This window comes from Poecilia reticulata, linkage group LG4, assembly GCF_000633615.1.
Source record: "Poecilia reticulata strain Guanapo linkage group LG4, Guppy_female_1.0+MT, whole genome shotgun sequence".
In the NCBI taxonomy this organism is placed as follows: Eukaryota; Metazoa; Chordata; class Actinopteri; order Cyprinodontiformes; family Poeciliidae; genus Poecilia; species Poecilia reticulata.
The window spans coordinates 28,652,097-28,677,014 of record NC_024334.1 but is presented as its reverse complement, the minus strand read 5'-3'; the positions used below and the strand labels follow the sequence as shown (position 1 = coordinate 28,677,014).

The window sequence follows — 24,918 nt, the reverse complement described above, 5'->3', positions numbered from 1 at the left end:
TTTTGAAATATAGAGTATACTTTAGAATTCTAAACCATAAAACATATTTGTTATACATATTTGTGGGTTTCACAGTGACAAAAATAAAAACTTTTCCTACTCGAATTTTCTTTTTTTGTGTGATTTTAGGCCCAAAATGCAATGTCAGTATGTCCAAATGACAAAAATATGTGTAAATTGACAAAGTTCAGGCTGTCCTGAAAAAAATGATAGCACATAAAGCAATATTAATGGTTTTTATTAAGAAATATAAAGGTAAAATCAAAAATTAGTCAAAAACGGCCATTTAGAACACTGACTCCCAAGGGTTAAACATAATGACAGCAATGCCACAGGGCTAAAACAGGGTGCTTGCAACATAAAAAGTTGCCAGAGTAAACATGATTAAATGGATTTATTTTATTTACTTATATATAATAGACTAATGGACGTTACTAACCCTGTGCTTGTGTGTGAGAGAGGGTGTTTAAAGGCGTTGAACTTGTTAAAATTCACAGTTTTCCCCCAATCAGCCACCCACCATGTACAACGCTTGTAAATGAGATGGCAGCGAAACACACAATAGCTGCTCATTTTAAAGTCAATGTGGAATAAAAAGTAAAGTAGCTGTCACAGCTTCTGTCTGTGTCATGCCGACTGGCCTCTCCATTCATTATATTAATAAGCTGAATATGTGTGTGAGTGTGTGTGTGTGTGTGTGTATCGGGGGGAGAGAAGGAAGGACAAAAGCAAAAACAAAGTAAGCTAGTGAACCTTCTCCTGTTTAAAGCTTTAGACCTGCAGTCTCCCGACTCTGCTTTTCAACCAGGTGGCCTTTTTGTCACCATCATGTGCCGACTGAGAGCGGCTAGAGAACAGACACAGCATATGGTCTCCCTCTAACCTTTTCCACTGCCTCCTGCGGTGCTCCCTTTTCTTGTTTTGAGTGGCTGCAACAAACCGACTGCCCGTCGAGAAGCAGCAGAGCGTGCGCTGGGCCACTCCTCTGCTTACATGTGTTTGCTGAACATTACTGTCACTGCAGGGACAGTTTCCAGGTTGAATATCTTCCACGGAAACCCTTACATAACTCGGTGGAAAAGTCAGATATAAAAGAAATGCTTTGAAACTCAAAGCCCTCCCCACCAACACCCTCTCCCCCCACTGGAGTCTGTCGAAATGTGCTGTGCAAAATGGCTTTTAGTCACAGTGAGGACGCCTCTGGGCACATGGGGACTTTCAATAGCCGCCTGGACGGCAGAACAACGCGCACCAAGGAGGATTATGTGGTCCTATTTATCTCCGCGTCCACACAAAGTGAATATGAAAAGTTTTTTTTTTTTTTTTTTTGAGGGCATATTGTTCTGTTTTGCGGTATTAAAAATGGAAGCGAGCAGATGCTGTCGTCCCTCAAGTGTCCAGCTCGCTGCTGGTGATAATCCTGAGGGGTTCAGGTGCAGGAGTCTGTGAATGCAGTCGCGCGTGCGTGCGGCTGCGTCTTTCACATCTTCTCATGTATTTTTTTTTTTTTCCGAGTTGTTTGCTTTTTGGATTCCCCTCCGCTGTGCTTTTCATCCTTGAACAACACGTCAGTCAGGTGCTCTCTGAGGACTACAGAGCGAGGAAGGGAGAGAGAGGAGTGGGGACAATAGGAAGGAGGAGAGAGAGAGACAGACAGACAGAATAAAAAGGGAGGGAGATGGAGTTTTGAAAGACTTCTAACTTCCAAGCTGACTGTCATAGTTGTGCTTGCCAGAGGGGAGAGCACCTTTAAGCATACCGGATGAGTAACGATGTGGAGGGACTACAAAAGCAAAGTAATACATAATAAGCAGCACAGAGTCTGCAGTGCTCTGCCAGCTAACCTACATGAGATTGGTGTGGAGCAGAAATTTTGGAAGCGCTTAAAATGTCAGCAAAGGCCCTCGCCTGAAAGGGGCTACGCCTTTATGGCACGCTGTAATGAGATTTAGACGGAGTGCATGCAGTCGTTGGTTCGGGATGATCGCCTTGACACATGGATTTCCATAGAGATGAGGAACAAAAAAAACAGACGAGTGATGACTAAATATAAAGCTGCAGCGCGGATAAGCAAACACATGTTTGTGTTTGCGAAGCGGAGATCACAGAAACAAGCAGCGGAATCATGTTGCTGTTTCTTCTTTATGCTCTCTGCCCTTATTAAACCCAAGAGCCTTTTTTATTATTATTATTCTGGCCTTGATGCTAAAGGAAAATCTAGAAGCACGCAGCTGTTTGAACACAACGTCCCGTGGTTTGCTTTGTTGCACCACCCAGAGTTCAAACATTGGGGTATTTGAGTCCGCCTTGACATGCAGCCAGACTTCTTTTTTTTGTGTGCCAAAACTAACTGTATCCTCGCAGGGATGGAGTGTAGAAAAAAAAAAAAGTATAGCTTGGCTTGTCCTTTCCTCACAAATCTGCCCACAGGAGAGAAACTCAAAACATAATTTGTTACTTTTTAGCAGCCAGGAATGATCAGTGAGCAGCTGAGCTCAACTTTTTCTTTCGTTAGGCTTATAGGTGTCTGCTCTGCTGATCATAACATGGTAATCAGTGACCAAGCATGAGCAGGGAGAGTAATGGGGTCCTCTGCATGCTCCCTACATCCAGCTCCCTTTTTAAAATGCAAACCAGCTCCTTCGTAGTGACTTTATTACGTAGAAATGATAATTATGCCTCCAGTGGAAGCTGGCCGACTACAACTCTCAACACCATGTATTCATGGTGCCTTGTTGCTAAGGTATTTATGCACCTTATGTTTCACATTTTATGTAAAAATCTTAACAGATTGTATTTACATTTTATGCAGAAGACTAGTGCAAGGGTAAAGATATGTGGATTTTACGACTTTCAAAATTCTTTATGGACCAATATCTGAAAAGTGTGGCATGCATTCCTATTTCGCCTATGCTCCCAATTAAAATCCATTGCAGTAACCTTCAGGAGGCCTTAGAGGTTTGCCTGAGAATATTAGTGAAAAAACATCATGGCTATCAAGCAGCTCAGGTCAAGGAGAGTTTTAGAGAAATTAAAAGCAGTTTTAGTTCAGAAAACAATATCTAAGACGTGCCTCATAAAAGTATTCACACCTCTTTTCCACATTTCATCATGTGGCAACCGCAAAAAAATTATATATTTTATTCGTGATAGATCAATACAAATTATAGTGAATAGGATAGAAAGTCCTCATTTTCAATTTTATTTATAGCTGTAAAAAAAAAAAAAAAAGAAAAAAAATCATGCAACTGTAACCATAACAAAACGGTAACACTTAGAGCAGCAGAGATCCAAAAGCAAGATGTTTTGTTTTTTTTTGTCATGCACTACGCAAATCTCTACGAGAAAGTAGCAAGAAATAAAAACACTTCTCCTGAAAGAAACCTCACCAAGTCAGAAGCCATATAAACAATACAGCTAACATGTTAAAGAAGACAATTTAATCAGATGAAACCAAAGTTTTTTCTTTTTTTTCCTCTAAATGCAAAACGCTACGTGGGCTAGAAAACGAACACTTTAGATTAAATAAAAACACTAGCTGGACTGTGAAGCACAGCTGCAACATGATCATAATGTGGGTGTGCTCTTCTTCAGCACCGACATGGAAGATAAACACGAAGCAATGCTGAAAACAAAATCCAGTTGGAGGCTGCAGAAGATTTGAGCCTGGACAAGAACTTCACCCTGCAGCAGGATAATAGGCGTAAACACAGTCAGAGCTATAATGGTTCAGATCAAGGAATCATTTTGTTTTAGGATGGCCTAATCAAATCCAGACCTAAATCAAATTGAAAATATGTGGTAAGACTTGAGCATTTATGTTTATGGCCAGTTTCCATCTAATCTGACTGATCTTGAGCAATTTTACAAAGAGAAAAGGGCAAAAATCTACTCTCAGGTGGTTCAAAACTGTTAAGACATACAAAGGTGCTTAATATAAACATAAACCTTGTTTCAGATTTTTTTATTCTATGCGTCAATTAACTATCATCACTACTTTGTACAATGGAGTTTGAGTTTGACATGACATGCATCTATGGCAAGTTAGGAATCAATAAAAAAAAAAAAAAAGGAAAACTATTATAACTCTTAGCACCCCTGCTGAACACCTCTTACGCAACTTCCCCCTGGGGAGAAGAAGAAAGAAATATTTCAGATTAACGTTGTTGCTTTATTTAACAACACAGGAGAAAAGCAGGAAAGACTGTGGGGAAAAAAAATAAAGATGCTTTTAAGCCCCTCAGTCACAACGTGCTCTGAACTTGCACACACACGAAAAAAAAAAAAAACCCTCATGTTGAGTTAATGAGCACATTAGAGGATAAATGGCCACTTAGTTCTGCAGCAGATTTTCAAGTGTGCTACAGGGAGGACCGTCGAACACGTTTCAAGGCAAATTATCGTTTCAGTCCAAAACCTTGCAGAGTAGATGGCGCATTAAGAGTGGACGTACGCGCACGCAGAGGAATTTAATCAAACTGAAGCTGAGCTCAGTGTTTAAATGCCCAAAAACAGAAGCTAAAGAAGTCTTTCCGCATTACTCATTTCCTGCCATACCTTTGACCGAAGCGTCCGCTTGGGAGAAGCGGAAAAAAGTGACCCCCAACTCGAGTCGCTTATCAAGTCAGATGGGTTTGTGTTTTTATTCTCCCTCCCTCCCGAGCAAGAGGGATTTAGTCGACAAAATTCAGGTCACACACACACACACACAGATTAGTCAGACCCGATCCGGGCAGGAAAAACGCAGAACATCCAACACGCTGATGAGATGACGCTGTGTGTGATTAAAGATAAAAAGAGACAAGGGAAAGTTTATTCTTTTCCTTCAAAAAGTAATCTGTATTATATTTGTTGTGTAAGGATACAGTACAGAGACACGAAACAATCAGCAAATACAAAGTCACTGAAGTCAAAAGAAAAAAAAAAAAAACAAAACAAGAAAAGAATATTAAACGTGAGCTTTTGCAAATATAAATGAGGCAGCTCAAACGGCCTGCGGTGGTGATTTTAAACGAGCAGATTTAAACTATCCCTGAGATGTGGACGGACTTTAAAAAACGCCATAAAGAGACAATTACAGTCAACTCTTTAGGGAGAAGGGATTTACTTCAAAGCCTTCCAAAATGATGTGGTCAAATAGGTCCAAAAGTGAGAGACGGAGTGTGTAGGAAGTCATGCAAGGATGAAAAATGGTTCGTTAAAATAGCCTGAAACCACAACAGTCAGGTTGTTTGTGTCCCTTATTGTCAATAATCAAGTGCATGCAGTTTTACTGAGTGTTACTCTAAGGAAAGGAAGCATTTGGAGTTTCATCAGTGCTGTTTTCTTTGGCTGGGCTGCTGCAGAAGAAGTTAAAGTTTCAGCAATCCTATCTGGGAAAGCACAGCACTCATTACACGGCTCAATTTCCAATTCTCTCACAGGTACAAACACACACACACACACACAGTCAGAATACTAAATGAGGCCGCAGCACAAAACAATCTCCCAGACAGAGGCGCTGATACAAAACAAGGTGGACAAAAAGGAAAGACATCCATTATTATGTGAGCTTAGAGAGGGGTAGGTGTAACTATTCATATGCTGCTTAAACAGGGGAAGAAACACAACATGTTTCAGTCCATTAAAGGCCTCCTCGCTCTGCACTAGCAGAGGTGGCTGCCTCCATCACATTAGGAGGGGGAATGGAGTGGCTGCTCGACACAGGCGAGCTCCAGGCCATTACGCCACCCCGGAGCGAGGAGCTGTAATTGCGGCGGGAGAGCACAATCAGGCGCCGTGTTCGTCTCTGTGATAATTTCTGTACCTGGCCCGGTCCTCCAAGCAGCCGGTCTTTCATCCGACTGCTTAGCCACTTCAGCTCAGACGAGGCTGGATCTGAATGACCAGCAGACTCGAGCTGCAACATCTAGGTTTCCTCCGCTGGTCAAACTTTCCAGCTGGTGCCTCACTGGGATTCTCCCCGACCGGATGATTGCGCATCCAGAGAGACGTCCGAAACAATCGGCAGCGTGCAGCACCAACGCATTCCTTCTTGTTTATACTGTAGTTCCTTCTTGTTTATAGACTCGCATATTTTACATCTGTCATGGTGGCCAGAAACCAGACCGTTGCAGTCCAACGGCAGCCTTTGGAAACAAACGCCTGGCTTCTCCTCTAAAGGTGGGGAAAATGCAAGCTAAGCAGGAATACCCGGTGTCACAACGGCAGGTGAGAAAACGGTACAGCGCTTGTTCAGAAATGAGTGCAACACTACTCTTACGAGGAAAAACAAAAACAATCATTCCTTTACGTTATTTGTTCCTCTTTAGGTGCAAGTCCTTTAAAAGCACCTGGCAGAGGTTAGGCCTGTGCCAATGTTTATGAGTTTTTAACGTGAAAACAAGAATAAAATGGGGGGGGAGGGGGAGTTTACAGGCACAGTTGTCACATATACTAACAAGAGTGTAAAGTTTTACATTCATTTGTATACAAGTACAAAATAAAAATAAAAAAGATAAAGAAGAACAGAAGCAGTCTTTGGACAAACTTAATGAGGGAATGTCAGTACAGCAACATCTGGAAGCATGTAGAGTACAAGTGTTTATGATTGTCACCTTTACAATAATAATAATAATAAACAAGAAAATCCAACAATAGGCGTTGAGGCAACAGTACGGCGAATGGAGGTCAGAGGTTCCCGTCGTCGAGCATCTTGTTGACCCCGTTGCAGATCCTCTGCAGGTGGGTCCGGTAAACCTCGGCGGGCCCGTACAGAGCCGCCAGGAAGTCGCAGTCGGCGAAGTGATTGAAGACGTGATTGACCCGCGAGTGGCTCTTGGCGGTCAGGTGGCGGCGGATGGCCTGGTGCAGGAGCTCGCGGCACTCGTTCAAGATGCCGCTCATGACGCGGCGGTCGAAGGTGAACTCGATCTGGTGGAAGCTGACGGCGGTCATGGCCAGAGTGTGGACTTTCTTCCTGCGAGGGGGGAAGAGCGAGTGAGACGCCGTCAGTTTCTACACCAGAGCAGCAGCAAGAGGGGAGTAAAAAATAGAAAGTGCTGCCTCGTGATTTTCTGGAGGAAACTTTCACGGCTCCCCCGCTGCACTAGTTACAGCGCTGTCCTGCACTGCCACACATCTCCACGCTAACACAGGCCCCGTTCTCCAGACTCTGCACTTATGTCAGCTTCACAGTCCTCAGACTTTTACTGTTTTAGTGGAAAATATACAAAGTGATGTAAATGTCAATTTCATTAAGTTGCTTCCATCAGCACATAAAAAAAAGCCTCATACTGCAGGTTTTATTTTTCTGCCCAAAAAAGAAAAGGTCCATCCTTGTTACTTCTCAAGGTTTGTCAACTCCTGACATACATTGCTTACAGTCAGTTGCTTGACTCAAACAGCCTAGTAAACACAAACCTGAACATTAAACCAGGGCTGAAAACAAAAATGGAGAACAGCTCATGTGAATGAGGAACAGGCTGAGGTGGTGGAGGACATTTAAAAGGTTTATGTAATCCAAGACGCTCAAAAACGAAAGCAAATTAAACGTTTTCGACAAATACGATTTAGCAATGCCTAAACATACTGTATTTGAGGGAACTCCGAACTAGGAACCACGTCACTTTGAGCAGTGGACCAAACCTTCAAACTGCTCGAAGGAGGTTTTCACCGCTTAAACCTCAGCGATTTTGTTTACTGTTGAAGGCAGAGTGAGATCCAGAGCTCTTTCTAAAGCTTTCAGTAAGCAGATTGTAACAGCGTACGAGTCTGATAAGGGATTTAAAAATAGCTGCTAATGTGCTCAGGTCTGGTCGTCCGTGCAAGTTCACCACGAAATATGACTGCAAGGTGTTAAAAGAAGTCACTAAAAACTCTTCAGTATCTTCAAAACATTTACAGTAGGCTTTTTAACACCGACTAGAGAAGTATGTGTCTGAAATTGGCTGCACAAGTTTAACTTTCATGACAGGTATATAAATAAAAACATAAAGGCCAGACTAAGGTTTGACAGACACAGAAAGTCATCATAAAAGCCAAATGATATCCAATATGTCTTAATACAGTTAAGGACGTGTCCTTGCAAACCTCGAGAACTCGCTGCTCTTTTAATGGCAGTACCTGTAAAAGGAAAAATCTAGATTCTGAAGCTACAACCCCTATGCATGTTTGCACCTTTCACTTCAGTACTTGAAATCCTACAAACAAACTCTCACCTTCAAAAAAAAAAAAGAATCCGTTTCTGAAAAAGATTAATAGCAGAGCGGAAATATTTTAGGCTGGAGGTTCTGCCTGGTCCCAACAGATGAGCAGCCGATAGTCTGTAGGGTTAAAATTCATGGATGTCAGGAATAAGGTGGATAAGGTCCTGTTGACTGGGTCTCTCTCGCAACATCACCAGTGCTGAGTGATTCTGTTATTTGCGTCACAAAGTGACCTACGAGTGTACAAATGATTAGTTTCTATGCTACAGAAGTCCAAACCCTGCAAACGTTCCTCACACAGCAGACACCACCAAAGCTGAGGCTGAAGGAGAAGAAAGCAAAAAAGCAGAGTAAGTTAAAAACCAAAAATATTCTGGTAGAAATCTAACACCCTCTGTGAAGAATACAAGCAAATCATCAAGCTGGATCTACAGCACTGCAGGAAGGTTTTCAGGCCTGCTGTGCTTCCTGTTCAGACCTGATAAAGACACTATGCTACCATTAACAACAAATAATGGCATTGTTTTTAACTAAACAACTTTGTTCCATGATGCAACAGCAACAAAGATTGAATATTGTGTTGCTCTGCTTGTTTGAGAAATGAAGAAAAGACAAAAAATGATTAGAAACCAGCCAACTGTTTTAAAATAAAGTTGTTTTTTTTACAACATGTAATACATACTGTCTAGGAAAAATAGTCATAGCCCTTTCCATATTTTGTGATGTTACAAGCACAAAAATCGAGACGTTTCATTGACATTTCATAGGTCGGATTATAGCAAGGCGGTGCATAATTGGGAACTGAAAGTAAAATGTTACATACAAGTCTGATTGATGAAGAGCCTTGAAAAACCCCGTTTGTAAAACACTCTTCAACACATTCAAGAGTGTGTCCTGATGAGATGAAACCAAATGTAGACTTTTTGGCCTACATGCAAAACGCTTTGTGTGGCAGGAAATGTATAACCACAGCTACAATGACATAATTTAGCTTGAAGCACGTTAACTTTGGTAAAATGGACCTAAATCAAATCCAAAACATGTTGCAAGGATTGAAAACTGGTTTTAATAGATACTCTCCATCAGATCTGACAGAACTGGAGCAGTTTGACGATGAAAAATACAAAAATGTAGCTATTTCTAAATGTGCAAAGCTGGCGGACATACCCTTAGCCAAATCAAAAATGAAACAACGGTTTCTTCCATCTCACCTGAAGTTTTCCACCAGGATCAACTCCTCGCTGTTGAACTGGTTGTTTCGGTAAAGCACGCCCAGCTTCACCACCATCTTGATTAGGTTTTTGATGATCTTCTGGGACTCTTTGCGGTTGCGCGTGTACTCCTTGGTGACGCGATACAGCTCGTCCAGCACTTCGCTGCTGGTGTCGTCTATAAAGAGGTTGGCCATGCTCTTGGTGGCCATCTTGCTCATCAGCTTCTTCTGTGCCTGGAGGGCCAGGCTCTTGGTGCTGAAGGAGTCCATGGTCGAATCTGGGTCAGGATGGAGCAAAGAGAGGACAGCGGCCTGGTTAATGGTCATATCCAACAGGAAAAGGATCATCTTACAGGACATGCCTATAAAGACGATGTTTGTTCACTGGTGCTCCAACGTCGGCGCAAAGTTAGAAACTAACTTTGCGCCTTAGACATCTTGTTTGACAGTGCATTACCTTGGCAGTCTGCAACGCGTGAGGTTATTGCAAATAACATTTACACTGATAGGGTTTTAACTGCAGGGCCAAGAACTGTCTTTTAATCAGATAACGAGCCGTGGCAGCTGTCAAATTAGCGCCAGCACCCCTCTGGCTTGGGTAGTTGGAGGAGAATGTGTCGTGAGCGTGGGAGTGAAGACGCTCAAAGCACGACCACGCAAAAGCAGCTGGTGTAATCCGGACATCTAGTTAGCCTAAAACCGTCCAGGGAACAAGGCACGGAGGTGAGCTGCAGATGCGCAGAAGCCGTTCAGTCGCAGCGTACGGGTGGCTTGACTTTATGTGTGAATCTTTGTGTTTGCGTGCCAAGTGAGGTGACTCAGTGACAGGCTGCACGCATGATAAAAGCCCGTGAATAGTGGGAGGTCACGGGGGCTGCCGGCTTTCACAGCAGGTTTACACATTCCTCTTTTCAAAGGAATGAAATAAAGAGAATCTATTTTCCTCTCTAACCTTTGCGAATCTCCCAGCATCACCTGGGAGTATGTGGGGAAAAAAAACAAAAAAATGTGTGTGTGTGGGGGGGGGGGTTCTGTAACAGTTCATTAGCAGCACGGGAGAGTGAATGAACAGGTGTACCGTGAGCTTCATTTTACACAGGCTTTACTATATATAAACAGCATCTACCTGTTGGAAAATAGGAGCTTTAAATTGACATAAAACGTTCCATTTTCATTTAAACTCTGCAAATGTGTCAGATAAACAGTGGGACATGTATAGATTCATGTCACAAATTCTGTTCAAGAGTTTATTTTTATGATTATGGCTTACAGCTCATAAAATTTTGTGGTACGTAAGCCCAATAAAAATGATTTCATTATAGAAATGTTATGTCTATGTTATGGTTTACTCGATCAAGTGGAAGATTGCTGACTGGACTCCCTCCACCAGGAGCATGAGCCACAAAACGTTCACACAATGCTTCGTCCAAGAATTTCAAGAGTTTGGGAGAGAATCACACTGGGCCACCACACCTGGTCGTATCCAGGGCACGGACTGTTGCATTTTATGTCTTAAGCAACTCTTAAACCATACACCAAGAAGTGTCCCCCCGTCTGGCACTGCAGCTCAGAGGTTCAAAGTCCTCTTTTCAGATAAGAGGACATTTTGCATTTTATTTAGAAGTTAAGGTAACAACACCTGGACTGACGAGTCACTGGAGATTGAGTGTGAAGCTTCTACAGTCAGTGAGGATTTAAAGATCCACGTTATCTGCTGGTGTTGGTCTGCTATGTTTTAGTGAGTCCAAAGTCAGCGCCGTCCTGTACCAGGAAATCTTTTAGAGAACTTCATCTTTCCTTCTGTATGGAGTTGGGGATTTGATTTTCTTGCAGGGCTTGGCGCCCTCCTGGACTGCCAAAGGTACACATATCTGGCTTAATAACAATAGCACTTCTGTTAATTTTTGCAGGCAAACTAGAGCATTGTGAAGAAGAAAATGAAAGCACGCCTAATAATGTGGACGAGGAGGAGGCAGCAATTAAAGCAACCCGAGACTCCTTAGCACTCCAGCAGAACTAGAGCGAAATCAGAGGACACTTGCCAAGTTTTCAGTAGAATCCCAAATTATTTACAGAAAATGTACCCATTTACAAATATTTTTTGTACAGCATATTTGAAATATTCAAAAGAAAAAGTGCAATGCCATTGGTTGGCATTTGCAAAGCAGCCAAACCAGGAGTGCCGTACATTTTCCTCGTCAACGATTGGCTGTACATCCAAAAGCCAAGGTGAGGAAGAGTTCTTAAGCCTCTGAGACAAGTTTCCATTGTTTATTAATGCTTTTTAAGATATATTCGCTGTTCCAACTATTAAAATAGACAGGTATGGGTGAATAAAAAGTTAAAAAGTTTACTTTTTATTAGGCTGACATTTCCACTAGTTATAAGCTAGCAAAACAGAAACCAGAGCTTTAAATATTCTGACACATATAATGTATACGAGTTTCAGTTTTTGAATTGAATTACTAAAACAAACTTTTTAATGACATTGTAATTTATCAAGACACAGCTAAAATGGCAGAACTAAACAGCTTATGCCTCGTCAGTTTTCTGCTCTTGTGTTTATGGAACTACTTTAAGTGTGAGGTGTTAGCCCCGTCCTTAGCCCTGTCCTACCGCATTATTACCTCACCACTATTGGGATCATATAGAAAGGATATTTCATCTTTAGCAAACTCCAGCAACTTAATATTCAGAAAATTCAGTCTGCTTGCATGTAGCTTCACAACTACTACTACATTTTGTTGCTACAAGCTTTATTAATTTATGGTTGTGTGCATGGCATTAGGAACCAGCCCATAAGAAACATCAGCAATGTGCTGTGGAGTTATTTAAAGGGATGGATCAGATTTTATAAATGAGGTTTCTGTACTTATCAGTCCTGGGCACCTTATCTGTGGCAAACAGAAGTTTTATCAAGGGGAGTTTGGAGAGAGAGATACATTCACATACCAAAGGAAAGCTAACAGTCAGTTTGGGGCTCCTGATAGGGAGGATTTAAGCAAACTCATATCAAACTTAAAAAAGAAAAAGAGAGAAATATATCCAACACTATTAGCAGATAAACACTTTCTACTCTATGGTGTGAGAGCATTGTTTAGTTTGTCACAGTTTCCTCAACCTGAACAACATCTGTGTCACTTGGCTGCAGAGGATACTGATTGTATCAGTCTGGCTGATATGATTTACAGAGGGAGAGCTCTGCAGAAAGGAGGGCAGAGAGAGAGAGAGAGAAAGACACTATGCTGCTGAGGAAACTTGAGAGAGAATGCAATCTACCTCGTGGTGCTGATCCAAACAGTGTTACGCTGCCGTCACAGCCTGACTGGTAAAGTATTCCTTCCCAGAGTGGAAAGGGACAAGGACACGACCTGACAGTCTATTACGCTGGGATACCAGCGGTTCACTGGGTTTGCATCATAGTGTTCAGCAGCTCCTCTAAACTTCTATGCTCTGCTGTTAGACCTTGTGTATATATATATATATATATATATATATCCTAAAACTTTTTATGCTGCATTATAAAACTAGCACCCCTAAACGTATTACAGAAAAATGCTAACTGTGTAAGATGATATTATGATAATATATTACGCAGCTCTAGCCAGCAGCATTATAACCATTTCATAGGAACAAAGGGATAGTTTTTAACATATTTCATTATTTTTACAATATAGAAATGAAGAGCACAAACTGAACCAAAAAACTTTCAGAATGTGCTAAACAGCCCAGCCCATCAGTTCAAAGATACTAAATATGAAACTAAATTCTTCCCCCTTCAAAAAATAAATAAATACAAAAAAAAAGAAGAGATAATTAAGTAAATGGTTAGGTTTAAGACAAACTAGTATTTTGCACGTTTTCAATAGAGCATATATATTTATCCTTTGTTTATGCTGGGCTTCTATCACCAAATTTAGAGTTGAAGTAATATTTTACTTTTTGAAACATGTTTCTGTTGTCTGGAGTAATATCCACAACCAGAATGTGACAGAAAATCTGAAGAGGGAGTTAAAGGTGAAGCTGACAGCAGAGAAACCGTCCAAACGTAAAGACTTGGAGCTCATCATCAAAATAGCAGTGGAAAAGCGCCAAACCTGGGTCATCAATTAAAAGAACACTGCTGAAGCAGATACAGGCTAATTCACCGGTGGCTGAGAAGAGCATAAAGAGCTGTATGCTTCGGTTTCAGAAAAATAAATCTTCAATAAATAAATCTTAAAAGAACTTCGCGTCCTGAGCTTTCCTGATGTAAAACTGGCATCTGTCAGTTTTACAAGTAACTTGTAAAATTAGCATGCTCTGATTTCCCAGAGGAAAAACTGACATGTTCTTGCAAATAATTTAATGTTATTAAAAGGAAACAAAAAACAAGCAAACAAAGAAAAAACGTTAAAGCTGAAAATAAAAAGTATTAGTTGCGGGGAAAAAAGGTGTTTTTTTTTCCTATTCAATGAACAATAATGTGGCTAAAAGTGCGTAAATCTTGGCATGTAATTGCATCTGAAACTTAAAGTACATCCGTTCCTTTGTTAAATAAACAATGCCTAGCCCAAGAGTGAGGAACTTGGGGAAGTGACGAAACGCACACAGAAATAAAGGAAACACTTCTACACCTCAGGGGGAAAAAAGACAAATAAAGCAGACTCCACAGTCAGATCAGATTTCCTTCCTTTCAGAGTCTCAGACATGTGATTCATTGCAAAATGTAACTGCAAAAAAAATAAAATAAAAAAACCCTGAAGAAGCTGCAGTTAACCAAGTGTCCCATTGACATCATGATAAAGAGTTAATCTTTATGTCTCAGCATGAAAGGAGCCCTAAAGATTAATTGAGCATATGCCCCAAAGGCCAACTGTCGATCCTCTCGCAGGGCCGTAATTACAAATCCAAAGCAGGAAAAAAGAAAAAAAGGAGCTACGAGATTTCCCTGCTGGGTAAGTTGTGATATTTTTTTTTTTTCCCCACTGTTGATGGAAGCAGAAAGGAGGCAGTGAATCTCCTGCTGCAGTGTGTGACTTTCATTCCTCTCTTTCCCTCCGTCTGCAATGCCTCTCTAAGCATATCAATAAGACTCCTTGGAGAGCGTCAGCAGGACGCCTCCCAGAGAGGAGACGCACGAGGAGAGGGCGAGCGAAGGCGGGGCGATGGGAGAGAAAACAAAGAGGGTGGAGGTGTGTTACAAGTCAATACTGACGCGTTGAGAAAACGTAGGCGTCGAACGAGAGCTCGTTTACAGAGCGTCCCGAAGCAGGATGTGGCACCGGCCAACCTCGTCTTGAGGCGGCTGCCGGACGCGTACGTAGTCATGTCTCTGGTTTAGCTGATGAAGAAGGAGCGGCAGCAGATCCCTCATCCGCCGCTTCAACGTGGTCCTGACTAACTTACCGAGCTGCAGTCGTCCTCTGATGCAATGCTTGTGAAATGTAAAACAAAGGAAAAGAGACGTATAATGACTGGGCTGAGAGAGAGAGAGAGTGAGAGAGAGAGAGAGGATGAGTTTGAAATCTTTGTTGCTATTTAAGTGATAGGTGCTCGGCCGGTCTGGTCAGCTCTCAGAGCAGAATCACATTTCAGAGGATTCAAGAAAAGCAAAAAAAGAAAGTCTGGATTTACACCTCCCTGTTTCTCTCCCTATGACGGACATGTATCAGTTTTGAGAAGTGCTGATGGATAATAGACCACTTTCTTAGATTGGAGAGAGATTTCATAGTGCTCATTAAATTCCACTCTCGTCAGGGACCTGAGCCATCATACGCTGTCAGCCGTGTAGCCGGAGAGCTACAGAAAACAGGGGATGAGGAGGACGGGGGCAGAGGGAGGTGGAGTGTTTGCCTGTCAGGGTTTGTGTATACAAACAGTTCAAATATGGAGGCTTGTGTGCAAGTGGAGCCACTCGAGAGAAACACTGAGAGGGCATGTCAAAGTTTTGCTAACCTCCCTGTTATTATTCATAGTATAGAAGAGAATTCAGTGATCTCCAAAGAAGAAACACACTTTTAACATTCTTGCTCTAAAGAGGAGAATGGAAGAGCTGCTCAAATGCTCAGCCAACCCAAGAGATTTCAGCTTTCAAACAGCTTTTACTAAGCTCTAAAATCTTAATTAGCTTCTATGGGCTTTGCCTCGTTCACAGCCGTTTCTTTTAGGAAAAAGTCGGGACACATTTAATTTGAAGGTTTTTAAAACCAGACTCCTCCAGCTTCATCTCAACAATCCGTAATGTGATACCTGAAGCGGCTGCCAAAAGAAAGAAAATGTCGATGCTCTCTAAAAGCTTGCGAATGATCGGCAGCAAGAGCGTTTCCATTTAGTTGAGAAAGAAAATAACCTGAAAGGTGGAGGTGAAGCTTTTGGAGAAAAAGCTAAAAGGAATCTCTTTTGTAGGGATTGTGCTACATAAAAAAAAGAAGATCCCACTGCAACACAAAACATCTAGTCATTTATAAAGATATAAGCTAGGGCTGAGACGATTAATCAGCTGGATCATGGTGAGTCGATTATTGAAATGATCGTCAACTAATCTAGACTTAGAAAAGACCATATGGTGAAATAAGTCACAACTGTACAAAAAAATAGATACATTTTACATTAAAAAAAAAAATCAACCGTTTTAGCTTCACTCAGTTCAAATTCTTTTTAAAAAGAAAAAAAAAAAATCTGACCACCATTTACAGTCCAATTATTAATCGGTAAACCCAAAAATAGTAAAAAGATTAGCCCTACTGTGTACTGATGTCAAGTCCAGCAGAAAGCTTCACGCATGTTGTTGTCAGAAGTATTTTTTAGCTGCACATGCATCCTCTGCTACAAATGATCAAGCATATATGCTACAGGAATGCTATCTTATCGCATTTTAGACAATAAAATGCTTTTCTTATTTAAAAATGTTATTCAAACTTGAATTTAATTGGTACAAACTCATAAGTCATTGCATTTTTTTTACTACCAGGTTAGAAGAGGAGATTCGTGGAGTATTTATCGCCACCAGTGCATAGCTTTCTCAACATCGGCAGCAGGCGAGGGTGTATCCGAGTGACACCAAGACATTTGCACGGTCTTTTCACGAGATGAGCAGCAAAGAACGGCACTTTCATTCAATAATAACAAAGAGGATGAAATTCCACATGAAATACAAGAGAACTGGGCAATGTTGAAATCGCCAATGAATCCTTTGTCCATTTGTTTGGGACATCTGGAAATCATTTATCCAGAGCTGAAAGGGTGAGAGCTGCCTTGAGCCCCGTGTCCTGCCAACAGAGAAGTCTCCTGATATGATCCATGTGTGCGGTTGTTTCTCATCCAGAGGGAGCGGGGCTTACTCACCGCCAGAACGCTGCCAGGAATAAGCAGGTGTTTAAAAACCTCCTCCAAAAGCAGCTTCCTACAAAACCCCCCAAGCAAAACTTGCTCATCGTCTACGTTTCTGAGCAAAAGTGATGCATTGTGTGAAAAGGATAAAGTTATAAAGTAGCAAAACAAATATTACATTGGCATTTATACAACTCCTCAGATGTTATAGCTACCTAGGACTTGGGGTCCTAGTGCATTTTGGGGTCACTTTCCAAAACGCAGGTGAATAAGTTGAAACCAACCAATCGTGATCAACGCAAACTACAAATAAGACCAGAATGGATCATCAGCAATCCAGTAAGGTCCAGATGTTCTTTTTTGTAACTGGAAAACGACACAAATTCCATTCTTCAGACTTCATAGATACCCTGTATTACCACGGATATACACTCACACAAAATAGGTTGGTTGTATAGATAAAGTGCAAGTAAAAATTGGAGACCTGACTAGTAAAGGAGTGAACTGAACCTGAGCCAAGTCCAATATCCCAGTTAACTCTGCAACAAAACATCAGATCCTTTTTTTACATTTATTACAGGCAAACCAGAGGATCTTACACATGTGGCTCATCGGGTTATGCACTCGCCTGTTAATGTCCTCTGAAAATCATATTTTATTCACTAAAGTTGTCCCTTCTGCCTGCCACTGCAAAGACCCGTCACACTCCTGTTGTCCACAAGGAAAGAAAGCTTAATGCTCCATGTAAACATGGTTTTAGAATAAAATCTGTGTACATGCGTGGCTGTGAAGCATGAAAGTGGTGAGGCACCTAATCTTAAATGGTCTGTGAAGTTCAGTGGCTGCAGACAGCAAACCCTGACACGGTGTCTCCACGGTATTTAGAGAGGCAAGACTTTAGCAGATCTGAAGCAAAACAAGACGTGACAGGAGAAAGCGCTGCTCAGCAATGTGGCAGAATATACAAGGCCTGCTGATCAGCGCAAGAAAACAAACATCTGCACTTACAGCGACGGGCCTGGCTGCCGGGAGCTCGGCACTTCTAATGAGAGCAGCCAGACGAGCCGCAAACTCGCACGGTCGCCTCGAACCAGCCGACGACGTCTCGCTCAAAAAGAGACAGCGGCTCGGCAGAGGTGACTCATGGAAATGAAGCCAGACCTCACACAATGTGTGATGGATGTCTTGTGACAGTGCATGAGCTCAGGTAATGGAAGCAGGGACTCTTGTCGCCCTGCTGCAGGTACAGACAGCCCTGTCAAGTCAGTGTGACAGCCCAACTGAGGGATGGAGCTTAAAACAGACTGCGAAGACAATAAAATAACTTATCTGGCCTTCCTCGGCGAGTCTGGGTGGATTTTCAAGCGAGATGAAAAGAAACCGAGATATCCATAATTAATTTGAGGCGTCTGAGTTTCAGAGCAGATAAAGCTGCTGTTTGTGTGGGGACACTTTGAATGTCACTTCAATGTATTCATATGGAATCCATCAGCTGTTGCATCCAGCTGTTTCATAAGGTCCTTGAGAGCAATGAAGAGAACCAAGGCTCAACAAATTATAAAAGGATTATCGCATAACCCAGTGTAAATAGTTTTAAATAGTACTCATTGTCCTAACATGCAGAGAAAATGTTAAAAAAATGTTTTTTTAAACTAAAACATTCTGACACGGAAACGCACCCATGACCAAGAACTTTATGTGATTTTGAGGTTTCCTTCGGTTATTTTGCCAAACAGCCCAGAGACCAACATCATATAATTTGCAATTACACAGAAAGCCACAGCTTGTGGCATAACATCAATCAGGACTGTAATGATGACAGTTTGAGGCCTTGTTTGTCACATGTTCATCATCACCATTCAGGGCTTATTAAAGGGCGCAGATGAGGGGGATACGTTGTTATTCTCTCAGAGATTCCCAGGAAAAGTGCAAGAGTCCATTAAGAAGTGAATGTAGAACTAATCCCATCACTCGGAGACTAATCCTCTAAATTATGAATTGGTTTAAGCAATAATACATTTTAACCAAACTTTATGAACACATTAGGGACCGCACCTAATGCAGGTTTTATGTATATGAGCTTTTCTTTTACTACTCCAAACCCCACTTCATTTATTAGAGTAAGAGCAGTTACAAAGAAACACTGAAAGCAGGACTGAGAAACTAAAATCCACACAAACCTCACTTCGAAACTGCAAAAAACACAAAATCTGAAGGGTTCAAGTGCAAATATCTTAGTACACATAAAGTAAGACAAACACAACTTACAAGTAACTTTTCAACGAGAAATAGGAGCTTGTTTTAATTCCATAAAACCTTAAAATTAATGAAAAAGCACTAGTTCTGATGGCAGACTCTTTCACTTAAAAAAATGGGGAAAATGTCTTGATCCAGTGGCAGATTATTTCACTTATGACTAGCACTTGATCGTCAATATTAATTAATTATTTACTTAAAACAAGCTCCTACATCGTGCTAAAAAGTTACTTGAAAGTAGGCTTTGTCTTATTTGAAGTGTGCTAAGATATGTGCAAAAATACTTGGTAAGATTTTGTGTTTTTGCAATGAAAAAGTTCAGTTTATATTTAAGTTTATCCATTTGGCAGAGGCTCTTATTCAAAGCAAATTACAAGTCTGGATCTAACAACATAGCTAATATCAAAGCTAACAATATGGTACTTAGTAGGAAGGCCATGCGGAGGCGTCAGAACCCGACAAGGAAAGCGCACAAAGAAATGCTGCAGTAGAGACTGTAGTGAAGTACAGCGAAGGAAATGCTATCTGAAGAACCGGGTCTTCAACAGCTTCTTGACAGTAAACAAGGTCGCCCCTGTTCTGATCACGCTTACCAAGTCATTCCACAATCTTGGAACGACATCTAAAAAAAAAAAAAAAAAAAAAAAAAAGCCTGGATTGTCTTGAGTGTGGTGTAGGCAGCGCGAGCCGACAATGCCTTGGTGACCCGGGAGGCCAAGTTGTGACATAAGCCTTTGCGAGAGCATTCAAGTAGGTGGGAGCTGCTCCATTAGCAACTTTGAAGGCTAATGTTTGAAATATGTTGCAGTATTCAAGGCAGGGAGACAAACATCGACTGAACGACGAGCAGGGTGGCGTGTTGGGTTAGACGTTTTCTGATTTTTCTTCTGTTTAGCAATGTGAAGCAAAACAATCGAACATTAGAGGTTCTAGGATTTTTAAAGCTTAGTTGGTCCATCAATGAGAACAGAGTTTCTACCTCTGGAGTAAGAAGTAATGGATTTAGTTTAGAAGAAGATATTGTGAAGACAAATCACAAGTTTTTTTTTCTGTGCATCCTTATTAATGTATTAATCCAGTTTCATTGCACCTTTGAGTGTTTCCATTTTTAACCGGCAATGAAAGTTTTGAATAGCGATGCACCAATCAATGAGTCCAAGACAAGAAATCTGCCTTGTTTCATTACACTTCTTCTCATGAGTAATTGGCAGATAAAATAGATAAAATATACTATAAAAATGTCCCCCAGTTATATTCATTAAATGTATCAAAACTAATTACTCCCTCCTCCATCTTGGATCTCAAAATGCATCAAACAGTAGCTTGTGTTTCAATGCACTTTTCATCTATTCAGTAAAAATGAGGCAAATGTTTGGGATTTACAATATAAACCAGATATTGTCTGCTTTTGTTTTTTTTGCCTCACTTTCTGACAATCAGACGAAACCACTGCTGCTTTAGGCAAGAAAAAGATTTTTTTCCTACTTACTAAATAATGAGAAATATATATTTTTTTTTATAGAAAACATTTTATTCCTTTCCTCAAATTCAGAAGTTTACGTCAAGATTTCTTTCATTTTAAAATTTTTGAGGAAGCCCAGGAAGCTTTCTAATTTTCTGATAGATTATTTCACAATATTTTAGCTAAATGGAGGCACGAATATTATTTTTTTTAAGTGCTGTAGCCCCAGGAATAAATAAAAATAAAAGTGCAATGCAAATTGGAATTAGCAGGTAAAACCAAAGTAAAAAGGAAATCTGTATCGTCCAATTAAAAGCCTCATCGATGCATCTAACATTTTCTTCCACTTCAAACTTAAAAAATTATGATGCCGTTTTTGTTTATTGCAAATGTTTCCTTTCAGATGCTTGATAAAACAGATTCATCACAACAGCAGTGTCTGATATTTTAGGTAGGCTGTGTACAAACGGGGAACATTGAGCAGAGTCGCAGATAAATCCTCTACATCACCTCAACTCAGCTGTCAGAGACGATAAAGCTGACAAGTGACAGGTGAGAAATGACAGGAAGCTGGAAACAGACAGTTTGAGGGATGCCGATAAGAGTCAGCATTAACAGGACGGCAACACAAAAATATAAAAGTGCTTGGGCCACCACAACTTAGGAGAGAGGGGGGGAAGCTTCAGCTGGGACTGTGGAACTTCCCATGACAGAATAACAATTGATTGGTTGATGGCAGCAGAAAATGTCACGACTTTCATGTTCTTCAGGGATTTAGTAGTCATGTGGACTGGAGCGCTGTGACCCCGGGAGAGACAACTCCATCAGAGCAAATCCTCCCTTCTTTAGGACGGAGGAGATCACAGAACCAGAACACACAACAACAAACAGAAAAAAAAGCTTTGTAATCCACTCACGGTTCCAGTCGTTGACGTTTCAAAAGCAGTGGCTAAGGTGGTTGTCTAACTCGCGTTCGGTCTAACAGGTTAGCAGTTTGAGTCGAGCCGGTGACCTTTAACTGCCTCCATTTACCCATCGGCATCATTTCTCTCCCGGCGTAAACTCTGGCTGAACCAGCAAATGTCAAACACACACACACACACACACACACAATGAAAGATTTGGTAGGCAGGTACATAGGAAGAGTTCATATAATTTACCAGTGTATTTAATCACTTAAACAGGAGGAAATCATTTGAAAACTTGGTGGAAAAACGTGTGTTTTACACAACAGCATTTTTACAGCAGTAACATAAAGCAGGAGAGTCTGAGTTTAGGCTGAGATCATCAAGGTGATTAATGAGTGCTACTATAAACTGGGAGAAATGTATACATGACATTTAAACTCATTTAAACAAGCAAAGATGCTTTATAAGTAGAGATGGAAGAGTACAGCGATGGTGTAATAAGAAGAGTACAGCGTCATGAATATTTTTTACCTCCTTTCAGATTTTGTCTTTTCCCCGTCACACTAATTTTAGCCATTTTAAATAACCGCAGTAAACCTTAACAACAGCATTTTGTATTTATTTACTGTAATATCTTTCTCCGATTAACTCAAATTTGAGTTAAATTATCAATTTTATGTCAAATTATAAATTAGTTTTATAAAAAAAACAAATAAAAAAAAAACATGATGTTGGGGCAAAATGGAAATGTGCTGAAAACTAGGGCAGCATTCAGTCTACTTTTCATTTTAATTTATTTAATCCAGTTAAAATATGAGCCCGCTTGGAGGAAGTCCCTTAAATTCATGATTGTTTTCAGTGGATAGATGATTGGGAAATCCCATTTTGACACCGACGACTTTGAAATATAACTTGCTCCAAGTGGACTCTGAATGGACAAAGCGTTGGGTCGGATGTCGCTCATTCAGAAGCGGAAGTCAGCTCACCATTAATTACAGAACAGAATAATGCACTGGCTAAGATGTCTGCATATGAACAGATATCCTGTTTCCAGTCTGGGATAACAGAACAATATTACCTTACAACAATAGCAGTCCTTAAAACAAAGGGTCAGCTCCTTTTCCCAGTGCTGGCACGCAACCTGGCTAGAAGTGATGAAGTTTGATAGAGAGGAGAATACTTGCTCTTTCAGAAAAGTACTTCAGTTCCAACCAACTAGACATGTATGGTATTTGCTGGTTCTTTTATCACCTAATGTGAGTTAAATTACAGCATCCAAAATCATTAGACATATTTAAGGAAATTAGAGGGACTGCTGTCTAAAATAAGCTCCTGAAGTTGTATAAGTTCAGGAGTTGCTTAAGTAATAAGACTCACTGCACCAATTGCAGTTTTCAGGACGACCACTGATACATAAATAAAAGATAAGATAAAAAAATCTGAACACCTGACTCTGATTTTGGCAGAAACTAATTTTTTTAAACTGACACTGTTGGGTTGTTATGAAGTCGCAATACACCTTCGATGTTCCAATCTTATTTTATTGAATATTGATCAATACATGTGAAACAATACAGACTTGTCTTAGATGAACATGAAGACAAGTCTTCATGTCTTCATGAAGTTATCAAGTTATCAAAGTCATTTTCATGACTTTGATAACTTACCTAAAGCCAGGTTCAGATGTTTCCTTGCTCTTAGTTGAAAAACTTGTCATTGGTTTTAATTAAGCCCATCAAATCTTTTCTGTAAGATTTGATGAAACTGAAAAATCAGTTTCATTAGTTTTTAATGTTTCACACATTACAAAATCACAAGGTCTGAAGTCATTAAAAACTTTAAACCACCAACAAAGTGTGCAGCAGCTCTGTGGCCATTTAAATGCAAGTAAGATTGGTGGAAAAGATCGGTTTCACATGTAGGCATCAGCCGCTCCCCAATCACCCAAAATTTAGGAAAGTAGGGTTGAGTGATCGACCAGCTGATCGATCAGTGCGCCCCTACTTCCAAGCTCCTTTTATTGGTGGTCAGTAATCTTGCATTCTTAATGAAAGATAATTAAAAGCAATAGAATTACCAGTTAAAATCCTTTAAACTGGCAATGAATCCAACAAAGTACAAAAAGCCCATTAAAAGACATGATTTAACAGGGAGAAACTCAAGAAGCTAAACAGTGTACAACATAACCAAAAAGAATCACCAGACCACATGTCCTCTTCCTGCTGTTAAGAAGATGCACCACCACATAAAAATGTTTCTACAGTACCCCCCACAACAACTGATTCTGCCATAAAAGGCTGTTAAATACTTCTTCACAATTAGAGGACAGCTCCTGAAAGTTGTCTTCTGAGAACAGAGAAGTGCTTCTGAATAGCTTTATTGCATATATTGCATAATAAAAAGTTCATGCTTGACCTTTCAGTGGAAAATTTATGAATTGGTTAAAATTTGTAGGTGTCACTCATCTGACTTGACTTTTCACACATTCAAGGCAAAATAAAAGCCTTGCAAAACAGAACGCATCTACCAAACGATCAAAAAGCTGCAAGTAAGCTTCAAGTAAGATATCCAACACCTTGTCAACCAGCACTTATTGTCATTATGCCGGGTCTAACAGGCCCGGGATGATGGCAATGTCTACACACGCTGATAAAATACAAATATATAAGCTGATGACAGGAAACAGATGATTTTCAGCTCAGTTAGCCCTGACCAGTGACCAACTCATTGGAAATTAAAAAAAAGAAAAGGACTCATTTCTATTTGAGCTAAATGCTACTAATAAGGATGATTAGTGATGACAACCATTTTTAATATCATTGAGGCATTTATAAGGAAGTCTTAGGAAGCACAGATATGCAAGAGGCTATTTAAAAGCAAAATATATTTTCTTCAACATATCAAGATACTCCTTTAGTTCATTCAGGCTGCGAGTGAGCAAGAAAAACTGGGAGAGAGCAAAACTTTCAGCAGACAACAGGAAGGCTGAAGAAAGAGCATCAAATTGCAGTTTTGTGCATTTGAATTTTAACCGCTGTCTGACATGAAACACGCAGCTGGATGTGCAAATACTGGCAGCTTTTGGAAAAAGATTAGAATTGACATCTGGGGTTAGAAGTCAAGTCCTCGTGGTCAGGTGGATGGGTCAGACATGTCCCACAGCAGATTCAGGTCCAGAATCAAGCACTGCAGAGCCAAAATAATGCAAAATTATGCAACAATGGAAAGACTTAAAATCTGCAGGAAAACATCTTGAGAACTGTCTCTCAACACCTCTGATGTATGCACAGACTTTTCTATTTGATCATGCTAATCACCTATAGTATGATGCCAAAGCCAGTTTAAAAACTCACTCATGCAATCATTGTCTTTGTTTTAAACAACAACTTCTTTATTAGTTTTATTTTAAAAGAGCAATATGACAGGGTCGGTTCTATATAAAGATACTCAAGTCAAAGCAGCAAAACACTTTCAGTTTTTTTCAGTTTTGTTCTTGTACGTTTCCTTTTAATTATAGTTCTTCAAGAGAAATCTGTATTGGCTAAAATTTAAATTGGCATCTCAAAGCTTCATATATATATA

The 24,918-nt window shown here is 40.5% G+C and overlaps 1 protein-coding gene across 1 annotated transcript in view; it reads right to left on the bottom strand.

Moving 5' to 3' along the window:
- Nucleotides 1-4,779: 4,779 nt before the first annotated feature.
- The window catches only part of tnfaip8l1 (tumor necrosis factor, alpha-induced protein 8-like 1), a 27,490-nt gene continuing 7,351 nt past the window's right edge, over nt 4,780-24,918 (bottom strand). Inside the window, exons 2-3 of the mRNA XM_008407941.2 lie at nt 9,398-9,677; nt 4,780-6,958 (exon numbers count right to left, since the gene is read on the bottom strand). Coding sequence (XP_008406163.1) covers nt 6,670-6,958; nt 9,398-9,669 — 561 coding nt within the window. The 5' untranslated portion in view covers nt 9,670-9,677 and the 3' untranslated portion in view covers nt 4,780-6,669. The remainder of the gene's footprint in view (nt 6,959-9,397; nt 9,678-24,918) is intronic.